The sequence below is a fragment of the Bacillus rossius genome, chromosome 1 (genome assembly GCF_032445375.1).
Source record: "Bacillus rossius redtenbacheri isolate Brsri chromosome 1, Brsri_v3, whole genome shotgun sequence".
NCBI classification, from domain to species: domain Eukaryota; kingdom Metazoa; phylum Arthropoda; class Insecta; order Phasmatodea; family Bacillidae; genus Bacillus; species Bacillus rossius.
Genome location: NC_086330.1, coordinates 271854017 through 271872695, shown reverse-complemented (window position 1 = coordinate 271872695; position 18679 = coordinate 271854017). Strand labels below are relative to the sequence as shown.

Below are 18679 nucleotides of genomic sequence, written 5' to 3'. Positions count from 1 at the left end.
AGAAACAATAGTTTATTACTTGAAACACCTCATAAATAATGTGTGAATAATGTTTATTTTATTTTTTAAGTCAGAATCGAGGACCGAGAACCGAGAACCGATTTTTAAGAACCGGTACCGAACCGAGAACAGGGAAGAAACAGGAATTCACCCATCACTACCTATACAGCTATACTCAAGACCAAGAGATTTGAAATTTGGAGGAAATATTCCTTCAGTACCCATGATTCACTCATCAAGAACTATAAGAACTTTCAGGAACTATAAGACCTATGGACTTAGGATTTTGCACGTCTCAAAGTATGACGCCGAATGACAGGAATGAAGACAGATAAACTTGTATCTGCAAAACTTGCTGAAAGGTCCTGAAAACACCCACAAGTGAGATATGTTTATTCTTCAAAATAATTTAATATTAACATGTACTATTTTAATTAGGTACCTATTAACTCAGATGCAATGTAGTGTGTATTATATGAACTCATAACTTTTTTCCCTCCTCCCATTTATTTTGTTAACTTGTAAAACTGGTTTTAAAAGATTATTTAATATTTTACTTTAGTAGTAGTAATATCAGTAAGAAATTTCTGATATGCCAGGGATGACTCAGGCCTACATCTTAAGCTAAACTGTAAATAATCAGCACCTTCCAGTTAGTAACATCAAACTCTTCTGCTTGATTTCTTGTAAATACTGTCAACATTTGAATCAAAATAATCCAGTTAGAAATATTTTTACTTAATCAGTGAGTTTCTAATATAGAGAGGTTTGTTTAGAAACTTTTTTTTTAAATTAAGGTACGGATATCAGACAGTGGAAAAACTGCAATTATTCTGTTAAAAAATTATAATGACTTTAAAATTCAGAAATTTGAAGATTCAGAATTCCACTTTGACAATGACCCTAGGAAAGTGAACTTCGAACACCCCTATCTTTTTATACACCAAAGCCATAATCCTAGGCAAAACGGTTTCTCAGAAAAAAAATATATATTGTTCAGCTTCTACAATCCACGTCACGCAGCAGGTAGGCAGACAACTTAACAAGTCATCGACATTAAGGGTATTCAAAACAATGAGAGACATTGAGGAGAGAATGGAGCATTGAAGGATTCCATTGGTTGGGAGGAAACGGAAGTACTCTAAGAAAACCCTCCAGCTCAAGGCAACGTCGGTCATATTTCCAACTTACAAAAATTCTGTCTTTGATCCCACCAGGATTGGAATCCAGATCACTTAATAGGAGGTGAGTGATCACATCTCTTGCCCACCATGGCCACCAGTAGGAACTATAATAGCTACTTCTTCAGGAAACTCAAGTGAGAATACAACAAATTTGATTTGGAGTGGAAAACCTAACTATTGGGGCATGCAGACAGTAAGGGGATTGCTAACAAACCTCGTTGACATACACAGTGTCGCCAACAAAGAGGGCGTACACCTTCCCCTGTGCATCTTGCGACTCCTTGTTGGTCAGGTCTGCGAGGCCGACGTTCAGGTTGAACACCATGCCCTTCCGGGCGGCTGCCACGGTCTTGGGGCCGATCACCAGCGAGCTCTCGCGGAACTCCAGCCCCATCGCGAAGCTGGAACCCCCGCATCCTCACACAATCTTTTTCATCAGTGTAAAACCCAGTGAAGACTCTGCCTCACCCGCCATGTTGAAATTTTCATGGCATTTTCATGGCATTATTTTTATTTAAGCTATCTATAGAATTGGTCCACTATATAAGAAATAGTTTTGTGTTCTGTAGAAATTCTTTCCCTAGATATGTGCTAATGGTTATCAGCTATTTGTAGTAATTCTAGCAAATATTCATAGCGAAAATTGTTACCTGACTGTAAGTTATTTTTCTGGGTTTCTATACAGCTGGCTAACACATACAAAATTACTTCTGTAATCTCATTATTTGAAATATTTCTTCATAGGTAACCTTGCAAAAATTCAAAAACTTCACAAGTTCCAAGAAGAAGTTTCTCAAGGGAATTTTAGCTTACTAACCATGTAAACAATGTGCAAAATTATTTCACTTAAAATACACACCAGATTTCATATATTTATTTTAAAATTAATTAAAAAAATAAATAAATAAAAGAAGATACCTGTCTTAATCCAAAATAGTCTTGAATCACATTACAATTAATGGAGCGGGCAGATCCCAGAATAAAGATCAACCCATCAATAGTCAATTAAACAAAGCCTAAGCAGTTTCCCGGAGCCTACACAATTAACCAGACTAGACAGTTGAAATAAGGCTAGGAACGTAACCATGGGCTAGGCAACTAAACAGAGGCCAGGCACTTAACCGGAGGCTAGGGCAGTTAAAACAGATGCTAGACAATTAAAAAGAGGAAAACAATTAAACAGAAGCTAGATATTTATAGAGAATTGGCAGCTAAACAATGACTAGGAACTTAATCAGTGGGTAGGCAGTTAAAGAAAGGCTAGACAGTTAAACATAGGAAAACCAAATAAAAATTGCTAGCCATTTAATCGAATGCTAGGCAATTACCCAGAGGCGATAGTTAACCAGAAGATAGGCATTTAAACAAAGGTAAAGTATTTAGCATAGGTTAGACAATAACCTGAGAAAAGGCAACCAAACAGATGCTAGCCAATTAACCTGAGGCATAGCAGTTACCCAAAGGCTAAGAAGTTATTCAGAAGCAAGACAAACAGAGGCTAGGCAATTAAACCAATGCTAAGCAGTTAAACAGATTATAAGTCTTACACCAGGGGTACAGTTTACCACAGGATAAGCAGTTAAAAAGAGCCTAGGCAGATAAACAGATAAACAGTCGCTAAGCAGTTAAACAGATGCTAGGCAGTTAACTAAAAGATACGCAACTAAACAGAGGTACTGCAGTTAACAAGAGGCTATAAAATTAAACAGAGGCTATACAGTTTAACAGAGCCTAGGCAGTTAAACAGAGGCACTGCAGGCTAGGCAGTTAACCTGAGGCTAGGCAATTAACCTAACACTATGCAACTAAACAGAGGCTAGCCAGTTAAACAAATGGAAGACAATAGAGCAGAAGCTAGGAAGATAACAGATGCTAATCAATAAAACAGAGTTTAGAAAGTTAAAACAGAGGCTAAGCAGTTATGTATAAACATATGCTAGGCAGTTAAATAGATGCTAGGTATATAACCAGAGGATAGGCAACTAAACAGAGGCTAGGCAGTTTACAATGGACTGGGCTAGTCTAGGCAATATTACCCGAAGTTCTTGGTGAGCTTGTCAATGAGGGCGGGCTTCTCCTTCTTGACGAACTCAACAGCGGTGTCGTAGACACTACACAGCTTGGTCCCTGCCTGCAGGGCCTTTATCAGCTCCTCCTCGACGCTCAGCAGGAAGTTGTAGTTGTCCTGAGGTGTAGACCACACACACCCTGCTGACAAGCTTCCCTCCAGACACTCAGCCTTACACCAACAATGCTGCCAGACACACTCAGCAGGGCGACGGTGGTTGTGTTCAGGTCACATGCCTGAGGAACCACAGGAGCTAGTTTGGAACAGTGGCCAAGTGTGTAACAGTTTATCATCTGCAATTTCCTCCAAAAAATAATCTTGTAATTTTTTAATGCTGGAGGCTGTATATTAATACCAGGCAATAAACATATAGTTTGAACTGACATTATTTATGCTTTGCATTGCAAAATAGTATGAGTTAGATACTTCAAAATAGGAAATACAGCGAAAATATTGTTATATGGCGAGATGTGAAAAACACAACGGGTTTTACCATACATGTACTTGAATTCAATGGCAGATATTTTTTGATTTTGTTTTTCGCTGAAGTAAAAACTATTTATTTTTAAGCTACGATAATTCATGACTGAGTCACGGAAGTTGCAGAAGAATCATGGGAGGGGCGAGATACACAACTGCGTAATAAAATCTTGTTCAGGGGAGTTAACGAGGCATGCATTCCATGCCAGAGCATGCACAAAGTAGACAGTTGGTAAATGACTAGTCAGAACAATCACATACAAAGCCATTTATTACGCCCAGCAAACACAATTATCTCAATTTGGTCCCCTGGACACTCTAGACAGCTGCCCCTATAGTGCCAAATGAGTAATGGACACGAAAATGGCAGAAAAACGGAACTGCCTGCAGTCTTTCAGTCGCACCAAATGCACAATACCGCAGAAAGGCATCAGTAGACAAACAGGTTGGACAGACACATCCGTTAATAAACGGTCGGCATCAGTTACCTTTCAAGACGTGTGGAAACGGATAGTCCCGAGCAAATACCTTTAAATGTAAATGGGTGGTAAGTAGTAAACAGGCATTCAAATTGAAGCAGGCAGGTGGTGGTGGAAGCAGCATGCAGGCTTAAATAACTGAAGGTCACAGGTGTTGAAGAGCAAGCAGTTTCAGCAGGCAGAGGATGAAGCAAGTTTGAAATTAGATGGCGACCGGCTATCACTGCTGCCACAACAAATTTTGATCGCATAACTGGCCAGGAGGAGGGGTAGAGAGCACGACGCCGTAGAGTAGGCAGTGTAGGGAGGGGAAGGAGCACAGATGTCGCAGGTCACACAGCAACACTGAGCCGGGCCTGTTTTTGGATGGGCACAGTGTTGCCAACTCATGGGATTTTTCCCATTTCGTGGGAATTTTGGGCTCAAAAATTTGAAAAAGGGAAAATGGGAATATTAGCACTAAAATGCCTCAAATGTGGGAAAAACTGTAAAGACAACATCTTGACAAATTTTATCTTATAAATAATATTTTAAAGGCGAGTTAAATATCAAATAAATCAAAGCAAACAATTCTATTGACTTGTTTCATTTGTAGGCGATTTCTGCTTTAGTGCTATGAAGTTTTCATTCTTCCCATTATATGCTCTATGGGCAAAAGTTTTTTTTTATCTGTGACATTTGTAAGACTGCCAACTGGTAGAGCATTTTTCATAGATAAAGGTTGGTGGCATTTTTCGTATTATTATGTTGCGTAGGTTTTAAAATCGTGCTACATGTCGTAAAACGTAAATAATTGGTAGTTTGTACAGCATGTGTGATGTAAGTGACGAGAGTGTTTTTCACACAAAGAAACAAAAACTTTCATCAGGTACCTAACAATGAAGACAATAGTGAAATACGTGTTAAAAAACGTGTCACATCTGCCAAAACATTTCAGAACTCGTGGCTGCAAGAAGAAAAATTTCGAGGTTGGTTGCAGCCTGTTGATAGCGACAAGAATAAAGCATTTTGCCGAGCTTGTAATGTGGCTGTTTCTTGTGGCAAAAGTGAATTGGAAAAACATGCAGTTACAGGTAAGCATGTCAAAAATGTTAAACAAATAGGAAGTAACCAAAGCATTTTGAGCTGTTTTGCAAAAAAAGATGAAAACAAGGTGCATGTTGACAAAGTGAAGACTGCAGAAATAAAACTAGCAACTTTTTTCGCTGAACATAATGTTGCATTCCAGGTAGTTGAGCATTTAATTCCAGTGATTAAGGAAGTCTTTAGTGATTCGAAAATAGCTGCTGATATTACACTAGGTCGCACAAAATGCACACACGTAGTAAAAAACATTGTTGCACAAGTAGAAACAGAAAAGACAGTCGAGACACTTAAAACTGTACCTTTTTCTGTTTTGATTGATGAAACTACTGACATCGCAGACAAGAAATGTATGTATATCCTGGTAAAGTACTTTTCACCCCTTAATGGACGAGTGAAAACTGAATTGCTTGAGTTGGTTTCGCTAGATGCTACAGATTGCTCTGCTGATAATTTGTTTATTGCTTTCTGTAACACTCTTGAGGCAAAGGATGTTCCTTTAAAGAATATACAGCAAAACCCCTTATTTGCACTTTTCATGGGGACAAAGTAAAAAAGTGTAAAAAGCGGGAAAGTGTAAATAAAGGGAAAAGTATGAAAAGGAGTACAGCTTACCTTATTCAGTATTTTTTTCCTTTTGTTTAATAGCACATACTATAATGCAGGTACAAACACACTAACAACAAATTTTACTCTAGTATTTAATCATTTAATTTACCACATTTGACAAAAATAAAAAAATAATGAAAGCCAAAAAGTTTTTCTGATTACTTCCTAACAAAAAAATCTGAAATTTTTTTCTGCTTGCTTTTTTGGCTGTTCAAGGAGATTATTTGCCTCTCCAAATTATAAAAGTTATCAAATGAACTAGCACTGCCTTCAGAACTTGATATATAGCTGCGCAATGTTTGAAGAGCTGCGAGCACGTCTCTTGTAGTAGGAACTGGTTCTTCTTGTCCCTCTTCTTCTTCATCATCATCATCTTCTTGCGAGTTGGTGATGCCACTATTGATAATAATGTCCTCCACACACTGGACTTGTGAGGTAACTACCTGCTGGTCAATTGCCACATAGTCCTTAAAAGACTCCTTTTGAGACAGTTGGCAATACTCAGGCACATCCTCTATGATGGTGACACCATCATCTTCACTGGCACTACAACCTGCCTCTGGAAAAAAAAAGCCTGCCTTCGCAAAACAATTTTGAATCGTTGTAACTGTGACCTCTTTCCATGCTCTAGCTGTGAAGTGTAAGGCTGTCAATACATCAATCTTCATTGTCGAGGGATCCTTACCGGTGTCAAGCATGGTCACCGCTCTTGTGACCAGGTATTTTCGGTACAGGAACTTGAATGACTGTATAATACCTAGGTCCAGTGGCTGTAGTTCACTCGTGCAGTTCGCAGGGAAAAAAACAACTTCTGTATTACGAAGCTGTATGTTGCCCATGTGTGCAGGGCACTGGTCAATAAACAAAACAATTTTCCTGTTTTGAACACCCATTTTGGCATCAAGTGCATGAAGTTGGCTCTGGAACAGTGCACTCGTCATCCATGACTTTTTGTTTGCTGTGTACTTGGTAGGAAGGGTGCGTACGTTTTTGAAACACCTGGGTTTCATAACCTTGCCAATAACATAGAGAGGCAACTTTTCACTTCCATCAGCATTTGTACACAGAAGTACAGTGATTCGTTGCTTACTTAACTTTCCTCCATGGCACTTCTCCCCTTTAAAAGTGAAAGTTTTGTCAGGCAGAACACTATAAAACAATCCAGTTTCATCAGCATTAAATATATTTTTCGGAGAATAGCTGGCAATCTTCTCCTTAAGCTGAGTTTCCTTCCAGTGTTCCACTGTCTCTTCATTCACACTCTTGCTTTCACCGCATACAACTTTGTAAACAACATTATGGCGTTGTTTGAACCTGTCTAGCCATCCATTGGAAGCTGTAAAATCTTCAATGCCAAGCCGGGATGCAATCACACGAGCTTTTTCTCGCAAAATGGACCCGCTGATTGGCAGATTCGCAGAACGTGCACCCACAAACCACTCCACAAGAATATCTTCAACTTCTTTAAATTTTGATTCTTTACAGTATTTTCGTTTTTTTTGCACTTGGCCCGCATTTTGCTGCATTTTCTGCAATGCTATTACGATTCTTCAAAATCGTATTGAGTGTGCTGATGGGAATTGAAAGTTCTTTTGCCAAATCAACTCGTGTTCCCACAAACTCGTCTGATTTTTCAATTATTTTTAATTTTTCCGCCACTGAAAACGTTTGACGCTGCCTTTTCTCCATTACTTAACCATAAAAGACAGACTTCACTGATAAAAAAAAATTCAAAATAAAAGGAAACTTTTTTACACAATATTTTCTACCACGTTATTCTAGCATTCTATTTACCGTTACCGGATGTTGACTTTCCTTTACCATAATGTTCACAGAATGTAAACATGCAGTTGTGTATGTGATTAAAATATCGTCCAGAAAATCGACAGCGCTCGCAGCGCAAATAGAGCCCGCACAACTTCATCGCCATCTTGTAGTGTGTTGTGGTTTTCGATACGAATGAAATCTTTGACGCGTTTCACATGTTTATTTTCGGACAATTCTTTTACAGTTTCATCATCTATGGCGATTGCACCAAGTTGTTTATGTTTGTTACGTGACGTAAATAGCGGGATGGATTCGAATTTTGAGACGTAATTTGCGTGAAGGTATTGTATTGGACTAAATGGGAACTAAACGGGACCTGAAGAATATAGTGCAAATAACGGGAAAACGTAAATAACGGTAACGTAAATAAGGGGTTTCGCTGTAATTGGATTGGCATGTGACAATGCGCCTGTCATGGTCGGTTCACATAACTCTTTTGTTACAAGATTAAAGACTGTAACACCAGGTCTGATAGTTCTTAACTGTATCTGTCATACATCGGCTATAATAGCCAGCAAAGCATGCGAGAAACTTCCCCGGTCATGCGAAGAATTATTGCGATGTGTGTGCAGTTATATTTCTGGAAGTGCTAAGCGGTGTGCCATTTTGCGAGAGTTTCAAGAGTTTTTTAACACTGAACAGCGTAAGTTGCTCAAATTATCTGGTACAAGATGGTTGGTATTGCATCAATGTGTTGTTCGTCTTCTAGAGAACTGGGAACCTTTGCAACAATACTTCCAACTTGCCATTGTTGAAGATAAACTTAAGAGTGCAGAGTTCATTTTTAATGAACTACAGAACCACTACACCAAGGCATATTTGCTTTTTCTCAAGTATGTTTTGACTTATTTCAATTCTTTCAATGCACTTTTTCAGTCAAGTAAAATACTTATACACAAGTTGTTGGAAGCATCTAGCACCCTGATAAACAATTTTGCACAAAACTTTTTGAAAGCTGAGTGTCTCAATCAGCTGAAACAGACAACAGACCTCGGACCTGAGTGTAAGAAGTTTTTGCAGTCATTGCCGGAAGACTGTGCCTCGAGTGTCCAGCAGTTCAGACTGAAGTGCCTTGAGTTCTACATTTGTGCTACAGATGAAATGAAAAAACGTCTGCCTTTGGACTGTGAACTCTTTCGAGAAATGAAATTTGTCGATCCAGCTGTTGCACTTGAAAAGTCAGAGAGAAATGAAGTTAAGGATTTAAGCACTTTAGCTTCGCAAATAGGCGGATTTGATTTGAATAATTTAGCTGTCGAATGGAGAAGTCTGCCACATAGTATAACTGCGGATCAGAAAAAGAAGTTTTTAGAAATGGATATTGACACAATGTGGGATAATATCTCTCAAATAAGAGATTTCAGTGACAAATTGTGTTTTCCAAACTTAAGTAGACTGGCTAAATGTGTTCTCTCTCTTCCTCATTCCAACGCAGAAGCAGAGAGGATTTTTTCAATGGTGACCGATATAAAAACCAAAAAAAGGAACAGGATGGCGAAGAGACCTTAAATGCAGTTTGTGTTGTCAGGTCGGCATTTCAAACAAATGACATTGACTGCACAACTTTCAAAGTGCATGAAAGCCACCTAAAACTTCATAACAAGAAGAATTTGTACTGCACTACAAATGACGAAAGTTAAAATTAATTTTTTATTTAACAGTGAATGTGTTTGTGTAAATATATATTGAAATAAATACCTTTACGTTAATGTTAGCTCTAAGAGTGTTACTAAAAATTTTTTAAAATAGCACGTGGGAATTTTTGTAGAAAAATGGGAATTTTTTTGCCATAACATGAGAATTTCACATCTGTCTGGTTGGCAACACTGGATGGGCAGCAGACACTGTGGCTGTGAGGGAGAGAGGTCAGTTGTGTGCACGACATGAATGAAATAAAACCATAGCTGACTAAACAAAACCATGCTAAATAAACAGACATCAAAATATAAATATTTCTTCGATTCTGGCGCTCCTGTCGATTCTTACTTCAATTCCCAGCTCGATTCAGACTCTGGATCATTGGTTCAGCTCTAAACCATTGGTTTACAAAAATTTTGTGAGTTTAAGATTAGTTAAAAAAAATGTTTCATGTGTTAAGTGACAGCAGAGGATGTAAATTTATTGACTAAAACAAAAGGGTTTTACTACCACGTTTCACAATATCTACAAATATCTGGTGAACCAATTTCAGGACTTTTAAAGGGCCTTGTAATAAGAAAAGATTCATACAACTTTCTTGTATAACAGGGTCATATTTTTTTTAAGAAAGCAATACTTTAAAATAATACGTTAAAGAACTATTTGCAGGAACATGGCTATTTTTATGTTTAAGAGCTGAAATCATTTCTGAGATAATTCCCACGTGCTTTGAGTGAACTGTCTCCACTTCATACAGAAGTCAATTGATCAAAAGGTGCTTGTGACTTGGGTGGCCTGGAACAGGAACAGGGCGAAGAGATCACCTGTATCTCAGTGGTGGGGTTGACGAGCAGGGTGCGCACTATGTTGGAGCAATAGGACTTGTAGCGCACGCCCAGCGAGCACACGATGGCCCCAAAGTGCAGCACGTTCTTGTCGCTGACGACGCTGAACTTGAGGTTGTAGTGGCCGCCGCTCTGGATGATGGCCGGGTAGCACATGTCCACCTGGCTCGTGTCCACCCCGGAGACGTACTTCTTGTCTGACACCGCCGCCTCCACGCCCTCCGCCAGCTTCACGTGCTTCACTTTCTGCAACCAGCGCACATCATGCACCACATCACACACGAACTGTAACACTGTAATCAGCTACTACCACCTGGGTACTGACTCATATACGTCATGCAAGATCTTGCTCACAGTCGAGTGTTTCTATCATCACATCCAGTGTACCACCTTATACAGGATGATCTACAAATCCCTGGTGAATCAATTTAATAACTCTTTCTGGACTTTTTAATACAATTTCCTTTCAACTTTTTATATAACAGGATTATTGACCTATTAAAATAATCAAAATCAAACATATTACAAAATATATCTAGCCTACTATTCACAGGAATGTACAGATTTTTAGGTTAGAAAGGTAAAACCTTTTCAGAAATAATTTCAATGATTTAAGTGGTCAGTCACTAACTATTTATATTTAATGTGCAACTATCAATTGAAGTACGCATCATGAAAATAAACGCTGCTGTACATTTTATTTTCATGACTTCTAGCACCATAACTGCTTATTCCCTGCCTTTTTCGTGAATTTCATGACCAAACCTTCAGTTTCATTACTTTTTTGTCTTTCGTGACTTATAGACACTATGTTATAAAATGCTACACATAGTACAGTAAAATCTCAACTATCAGTGTTAATTGGGACCTACAGATGCCAGGACACATAATATTTCTCAAATTGTGGGACATTTTACATAAGTATCGAAAAAAAGACTATGTTACTGGAACTTCCAAAATTACATAACTTTATTAGCAGTAAAAAAATAATTTATTCTGTGCATGTTCTAATTTCTTTATGGTGTTGACATAGTTTTAAACTTAAATTTTATCTTTTGTCACTGTCTTATTACAATATTAATAAAAAAAATTACAAAAAAAAACAGTAATGGATTGTTGGAAGCCAAATTTTCCTGATAATGTTTCCTTGCAGGCATTTTGCCACATCTGTATGGCATCAGATATTGACTGCTTTTATTTAATAACTGTAAATTGAATTTTAAAAAATTTTTAAAGTTTTCAGTACACCTAAAAAAACAATTCACTAGAAACTAAATAATTTTTTGTATATAGCAATTAATAGTTAAAATTTTCTAAACAAAAAAAAATTCTGAACCATATTTTACGTTTTAAAAGACAAAATTACTTTGATCAGGTTAATTTCATTGTATTTTGTGTTTTGCCTCAACTTTCATTGCTAAGTTGTGTTGACTTCCACTTCTGTGTTAAGTATTTTGGTTTTATCGCCATTGCCCATATGTAATCTTGCCTATACAATAAACATTGAACACCCCCCAGTTAATATAAGTCCACAAAAACAAAACCCTGACTGTTAATATATCAACTTAATAAATACAAAACAAATCATATGCAAGTAATCCTATATATTACAAATATTAAAATGATCCATGACTTCAGAAATAACATTACATTTTCCACTGGTTGTGATCCCCTATACCAGTAAAGAATATAAAATTTATTTTATTAGGAAATTGTTAAGAATATAGGAAGCTGGCAGAATATGGCACAGAAAGAGATTTCATCTGAAAGCTAAAGGCAAAAGTTATTAAGAGAAAATCTTAAAAATATTTTACAAAAAAAAAATTGATATTACTATTACTGCCAGGAAATTTTTTTCTTTCAAAAAGTGTATTTTTAAAAAATTGCAGTCACTTAAAAAATGAGAAAAATTGTTGTGTGTCTAAGGAATAATTTATGTTGATCTCCACAGCATGTGGTAATTACTGTGTGGTTCCACTGCAAGCAAAAAAAAAAACACTACCCACAGTGCTGTTAGTAGAAAAACAAACGCTGAAATTATTACCATACAGCATTCAAGTTCCATGCATTTGCTTGACAGCTAACCTTATCAGAGTCAATGATTTCCATTATCTGATCCTTTAAGTACTTGTTGAATACATCCACAGACACCAGGCAGGCCTTCTTTATAGTCAGAACCTCACTATCTTCTTTGGCAGCCATGATGTAGGCGAATGCAGCACTTACATCCACCTGCTCAGAAAAACAATAAAACAAGGTGAGGTTTAACATTGCAAAACTATGCATAGACACTTACGACAATGGTAACTACAAGATAACAGTGGGCTACAAACATTTGGGGACTCACTTGATGTTTACAATTTTGAGTTATGCTAGGGCATTACACCCATCTGTAATTTACCCACTTTTTCATACAGTAGAACCCTGTTAGAAGGTTCCTGCTTATGTCATTTTTTATGTCCCGACATTTTCCCCATAAGGACAATGTATTTATTTCCTACATATAACATTTCACGAATGGTAAATTTCCTGCTTATGTCGTTTGCTTTCTATCATTCAATAAATGCAAAAAAAAAGTTTTGAAAAGCAAACTATAACAGTGTTTAATAAGTCTGCTAAGTGGCCAAATAAACTGAAAATATCAATAAATATTTGTATTAATTAATAATAATTAATTATTATTTGATCTAACACTGTCACCTAAGGTTACCTGAAATTCAAGAGGCTTGTTTGACACATTAAAAAAACCTACTTAAAGTTTAGAATTATGGATGTTACTGTACCCAAGCAACAATAAAGAGAACCCGGAATGTATGCATTTCAGAATATTTAGCTACATGTATATGAACATGTAAAAGATCAATACATATACATTTCTTATTAATGTATATTTTGAGACCCAAATGAAATTTCAAAACTAAAAATTAACCGTACGCTAAATGCAGTCTCGGGACTTACCGTCTCGAACTGCTCCTTCTTCACCACGGCCCTCCACAAGTCCAAGAACTGTCCCGGATAGTTCTCCTTCGTGAACATCCCCAGGGTCTTGCCCTTTTTGCTGCTCCGTATGGCCTCCACCAGCTTCGCAAAGTTTGTCTTGTCTTCGTCCGTCTGCGATCAACAACAAATACACGGGGTGTATCAATTTGAATGCACAGTCATTGGATTTGGTTAATGTCAATATCAGCACATAATAATCAGTTTATATAAGTTCAAACTGATTTGTGCAATTTGAGCTTTGTTTCAGTGCTAATAATGGTTGCTAAGAACTGAAGTACCAAAATAAGAATGTTAATTTTATTCATATTTTGCTGTTATTTAAACACATATACCACCTGTTTAATGCATCTTTGATAATCAGCAGTTTATGATGTGCCAATAAACAAACTTGCCACTGACGAAGAGCCAAATTATGAGCCTCTCACAAATTCAGACAATTATTTCACACAAGGAACTATTTGTAGCAGTCTCCACTTTTAACCCTCTTAGTGCCAGCCTCTGCTAGGATGCTAGTGCTAATAGTGCCAGGTCATTTTTAACTAAATTGCATCTCTAGTGTTTAATTTTAATAACTTTTTAACCTTTACAGTTAGAACTATGAAATTTTTACTGTTTATAGATAAATGTTTTCTTCTGTCACTTCTCATGTTTAAACATAAAAATTTTCATCTTATTTTATTTTTGTTGTTTTTTAAATTTAAAAAAAATTAAAAACATATTTTTTATGGATTGTAATGTGGATAGGGAGTAATTTTGACAGTAAAATTCTTTGGTTTGAATTTTTTTTAAATAATTAATTGTTTTTCTATATGGTAGTATAATAGTAATGTATTTTTTTCAAATCTTTATTGTAATAATAAAAAAATTTGAAAAAAAAAAACATTGCTTTTCTTACTCTGTGACAATTCAAATAAATCTTTTCATAGCCTAACTCCAACTATATAGTGTATTTTAAATCTTTATAATTTTTTAATAATTATAAGTATGTTATTAATGTATTTAAAAAGTAAACGATGTAATTAAAAAATTATGCATAACTATTTTATGACTTTATACAAATTTAGGTGAAACTGACTTTCAAATTTTAGAAGAAAAAATATTGTCTTGGTTCGATCAGCATTTTGCATTATCACTTTTTTTTAAATTAAAAATATAAAATTAATTGGTAGTTCATGATAACCACAACGATAAATCCATCACAACTACATATAGTCAAATTCATATTCACTGGTCCTAGCAGCTGTGTTTACTAAAACAAACACCATGCAACCCTTTATGGCATTTTGCACAAACTGTCCTCTAACGCTTTCTTTTTCCTCCCTGACGTTTACTCGATACACTGCAAACACAACATTCTTTTTCTTTCTTCAATGGCAGTTTCAGAATTCCTGATGACGCCACACTTTCGTTAGTGTCACCTGTTTGTTGGTGTTGCTGTTCTAGCCACTCTTTCCTGAGACTGTCCATTACAGCAGAGACGAACTCATATCTTGTCAGAATGTTACCATCTGTATTCATTTTGTACAAAATATAACTGTTGAGTATCATACGGCCAAATATATTGAAACATACTTTTTTCCAGTATTTCAATGATCTTTCGTCGAGGTAACAATACAGCATCATATCACGTGTGTCTATACCACCCATGCATTTACCGTATTTACTCACGTGTAAAGGCCCCGCCCGCGTATAAGCCCCCCTCCTTGTTTTGTAAACATTTTTGAGAAAAAATTTAAAAACGTGTTTTTCTGGGTTTATCTGAGGGCAGGGCAGCTTGGCATGCATCAAACAAGCCATGTATTGTGAGCGGCGGGAGGTGATTTTGTAAGCAGCAGTGATACAGAAACTGGTATTATAGTTTGTCCGTTCTCAGTGTTCTCAGTAGGACCGTCGTGAGGCGTACCAGACGTAAGCAGTTAGTCCTATCTCAAACGACATAAAGATAAAGAAAGCTGGACTCGCGCCGCTGTGTTGATGTGCAGTGTTGATGGAGTAGAAGAGGGGAAGAAGAGGGGAAGTGAAGGAGGAAGGGAAGTGGGTGGAGCAGGTACCTACACTCCTGTCTGGTTGGCTGGCTAGCTGGCAGGAGGGAGGTTAAGCCACGCCTCTGCCTCTCTCCCCCCCCCCCTCCGGACTAGCTGCCTCTGCCTCTCTCCCCCCTGTCATAGCGCTGCCTCTCCCCCCTGCGGAGTCGTTGCCTCTCTCTCCATCCTGCCGCGTCGCTGCCTCCCCCGCCATTCCTCATATTCGAACAAAAACGCAACTTGAAAAGAAAAATCTATTTTTTCCTCCAAATTCGCGTATAGGCCCCCTCCCCTTTTTTGGAGTCAAAATTTGGGGAAAAAAGGGGGGCCTTTACGCGAGTAAATACGGTATTGTATTTGTGAATGATTTCTGGTTTTTCACGCACTCTCTCTAGTCCGTGCCGTTTTATAGTACACTGAACATCTTCTGTTTTTCCATTTTTTGATAGTAAAATTACTGGTTTTGTTTGAGATTTCTTTTCGCGATATGCTAATAACAGCAGTTCATTACTTTTGAAATACCTTTTCTCCCCAACCTGAAATTTATTTTGCCTGTGTAATTCGGCTGGTAGATGCTTCCTGTTCCGCCTAACAGTTCCAGTAAGGTAAGTCCCTTCAGAATAGAGTTTCTGTGCAACTGGTACACTTGTAAAAAAATTATCAACAAAAATGTGATAACCTTTTCGTAGTAAATTCACACCTGATAATAGCTTCATGATCAGAGTGTACCCAAGACCATATAGTTTTATGCTAGTCTTATCTAATTGATCTTTAGCACCACGGTATACATAAAATCCCATGCAGTAATTGACAGTACTATCACAAAGCATCCAAAATTTTATTCCCCATCTGTGGTGGTTTTTGTTGGGAAGGTATTGAAGTAATGATGTATGGCTCTTTGTTCCGACCAAACTTTCATCAATGCTCAGCATTTGGTATGGAGTGAAGTGGTGCTTGAAAACGTTATTTGCGTGGTCAATAATTGGCTTGAATTTTCTTCTGGATCATAGTTTGATTTGCCTGGTAGACCAAGGTTTTTGTTATTGGATAGGTGGAAAAATTTTAGATGTAGTTGAAATCTATTGAGAGAAAACATTTTTCGAAACCATGGCATGCTGCGAGAAGGAACAGTAGACCAATATGAGGAAAGTGTAGGCATTTTTATGAGGCCCATATTTATTATACATGCTACAAATGCTTTCATTTCAACAACTGAAGTTTTTTTCCACGAAATAGCTCTCAAACCAGTACCTAATTTACCCTTGTTCTGTAATAAAAACTGCTGAGCATATCTATTGGTTTCCTTTACCAGAAGCTGTAGTAAGGAAAAAGTAAACATTAGCTGGAAATATGCTATGGGCTTCGAGTTTCGAGGGGGTAAATGTTTTGGTCCAGCATTTTCTAAAAACTGGGGTATGTTGTTTATTGGTGGTGAAAAGTTTTCACAAGAAGACCAGATTATTTTATTTACGTCAGTCTGTTCATTTTCATCCGACGAATCACTTGAACTATTGCCTGAATTCATACGAAGTGATGCACCGGCTGGAATATAATTACCCGCAGCCACTGGAGTAAGTCTCGGTGTGTTTGAAGTAGATGGTAAATGCTCTTCATCAGTACTTGTATCGTTGTCACTTGTTGTATCACTTTCACAAATATCACTATCGAGCGAATAAAAATAGTTGAGCATTTCTTTGTCATCTTTACCCGCAATGTAACTTCTTTTCCGAGACATTATTATGAAAACGAGAACAAAAGTCTTGATCGCACAAAGTTTCACGGTAGTATTAGTTTGAAACAGAGTAACATCACTTACCACTGAGAAATATGCGGGAAAACGTGTTTACTATGACTACTACAATAATAATTTTCAACGCAGAATAACCAACGGTATAAAATCCTACCCAATTTGTAATATCCACGAAACTGGTAGTTACATATATCGTTTACATAAATGAACCATTGTTGTCATAACTTTGGAAAAAATACATTTGTAGAAATTTCTGGAAAACAGTTTCATGATATAAAAGAATTGAAATAAAGAATTTACAAAAGAAACATTTTTTTTTCAAAAGGGAAAGTGTTTCTTTAGAATAAAAAATGCAGCAAAACGCGGTTTCTTATGCTGTGCGATGTCCAGCAGTATGACACTCATACTCTCTGTTGTGAGAAAAAAGAACTAAATAGTAGGGCACATTCGCTACCTGTTTACGGAAAAAGGAACTAGATAGTAGGACACTTCATTAGACAAAGGTAGAATGCGCTGCTAGTAACAAAAACCTGTCTTGAAAACGGAAAAAAAATCGGGCCGATTTTTCGACCCTGGCAATTCTCGCACAAGGCAAAGCCGATTTATCGGACTTTGGCACTAAAAGGGTTAATTTCAGGCACTCCATTATAACATGTGATTTTGTCTTAAACAGAGCCAAACTTTTAATTTTAAATGTAAAAAAAAGTTAACGGCAAAATCATTACAATCCAAGATGGCAACTTACGGTCCTGTCTTCTTAGAAGTAAAAAGTATTTTATTCTTTTAACAAAATACAAGAAGATTCAATACCTCTCAAACAGTCAATTAAAATTTCCCTGTACAGTACACAATAATTTGGATTTTATTCTCAAAAAATGTTTCATGGCCTTACAGAAACGTAATTTTTCTGAAATACTACCAAGATGTGTCCAAAACATTTGTCTGCTATGGGTTATAACTGGCAACAGAGCATAGCGCTAATAGCAGATATTGTGCAGTGGAATGAGTGTGACGGCCTATATGAATGCACACCGAACATTAAGGATGGGACACGCTATATTGCAGGCCAGCTGATTCCTTCTCCAACATCCTTGTTCTGCAAGACTTTTAAGCCCCACCGAACACAACTGCAATCAACTCACTGACTCACTCTGTCTCGGATGTGAAGTTTGACAGGCGGCACATCGTTCTCATCCTTTGAGTTCTCGATCTGGCGCAGGAACTCAATCTTCTTCTTGCTGGCCAGGAAATGAATGGCGTCCTGGGTCAGTATCATGATGGTGTCGGTGAGCTCGTACCCCAGCAGCCACATCTGTGAAGGGACACCCAGCAAACATGGGCTCGCATCCGCACACTAGTCGATCACCTCCTACTGCTGGGTTTACACTTGGGGCTCAGTCCTACACCATATTGCTTGGTTCCTTGTCTTGTGGGCTATACGGGCTATTCATATAAATTTATCAATGCTGATCTTTATTTGTTGTTTGGTCACAAATTTTATCACCAGATAAAGATATGCAAGCTAAATGGAAAGGATTATACTTATGAATACTTGCCATGTTTTTTTTTTCTTCACATAGTCGGTAGCCTGTAGCATGTTTTTGCCTATGAAATTTGCAGACATAATATAATAAGCACTGCTAATTTTACAGTAAAACAGTTTAACGAAATAATCCTTTTAACGCATACATT

The 18679-nt window shown here is 37.2% G+C and overlaps 1 protein-coding gene across 2 annotated transcripts in view; it reads right to left on the bottom strand.

Annotated features, from left to right (window-relative positions):
• LOC134527601 (FACT complex subunit spt16) overlaps positions 1–18679 on the bottom strand; it is a 219764-nt gene that overhangs the window by 190134 nt on the left and 10951 nt on the right. For both annotated transcript variants that reach the window (XM_063360430.1, XM_063360432.1), the window contains exons 3-8: positions 18138–18299; positions 13172–13324; positions 12299–12445; positions 10193–10459; positions 3221–3369; positions 1399–1585 (exon numbers count right to left, since the gene is read on the bottom strand). In XM_063360430.1, the coding sequence (XP_063216500.1) occupies positions 1399–1585; positions 3221–3369; positions 10193–10459; positions 12299–12445; positions 13172–13324; positions 18138–18299 (1065 nt within the window). The remainder of the gene's footprint in view (positions 1–1398; positions 1586–3220; positions 3370–10192; positions 10460–12298; positions 12446–13171; positions 13325–18137; positions 18300–18679) is intronic.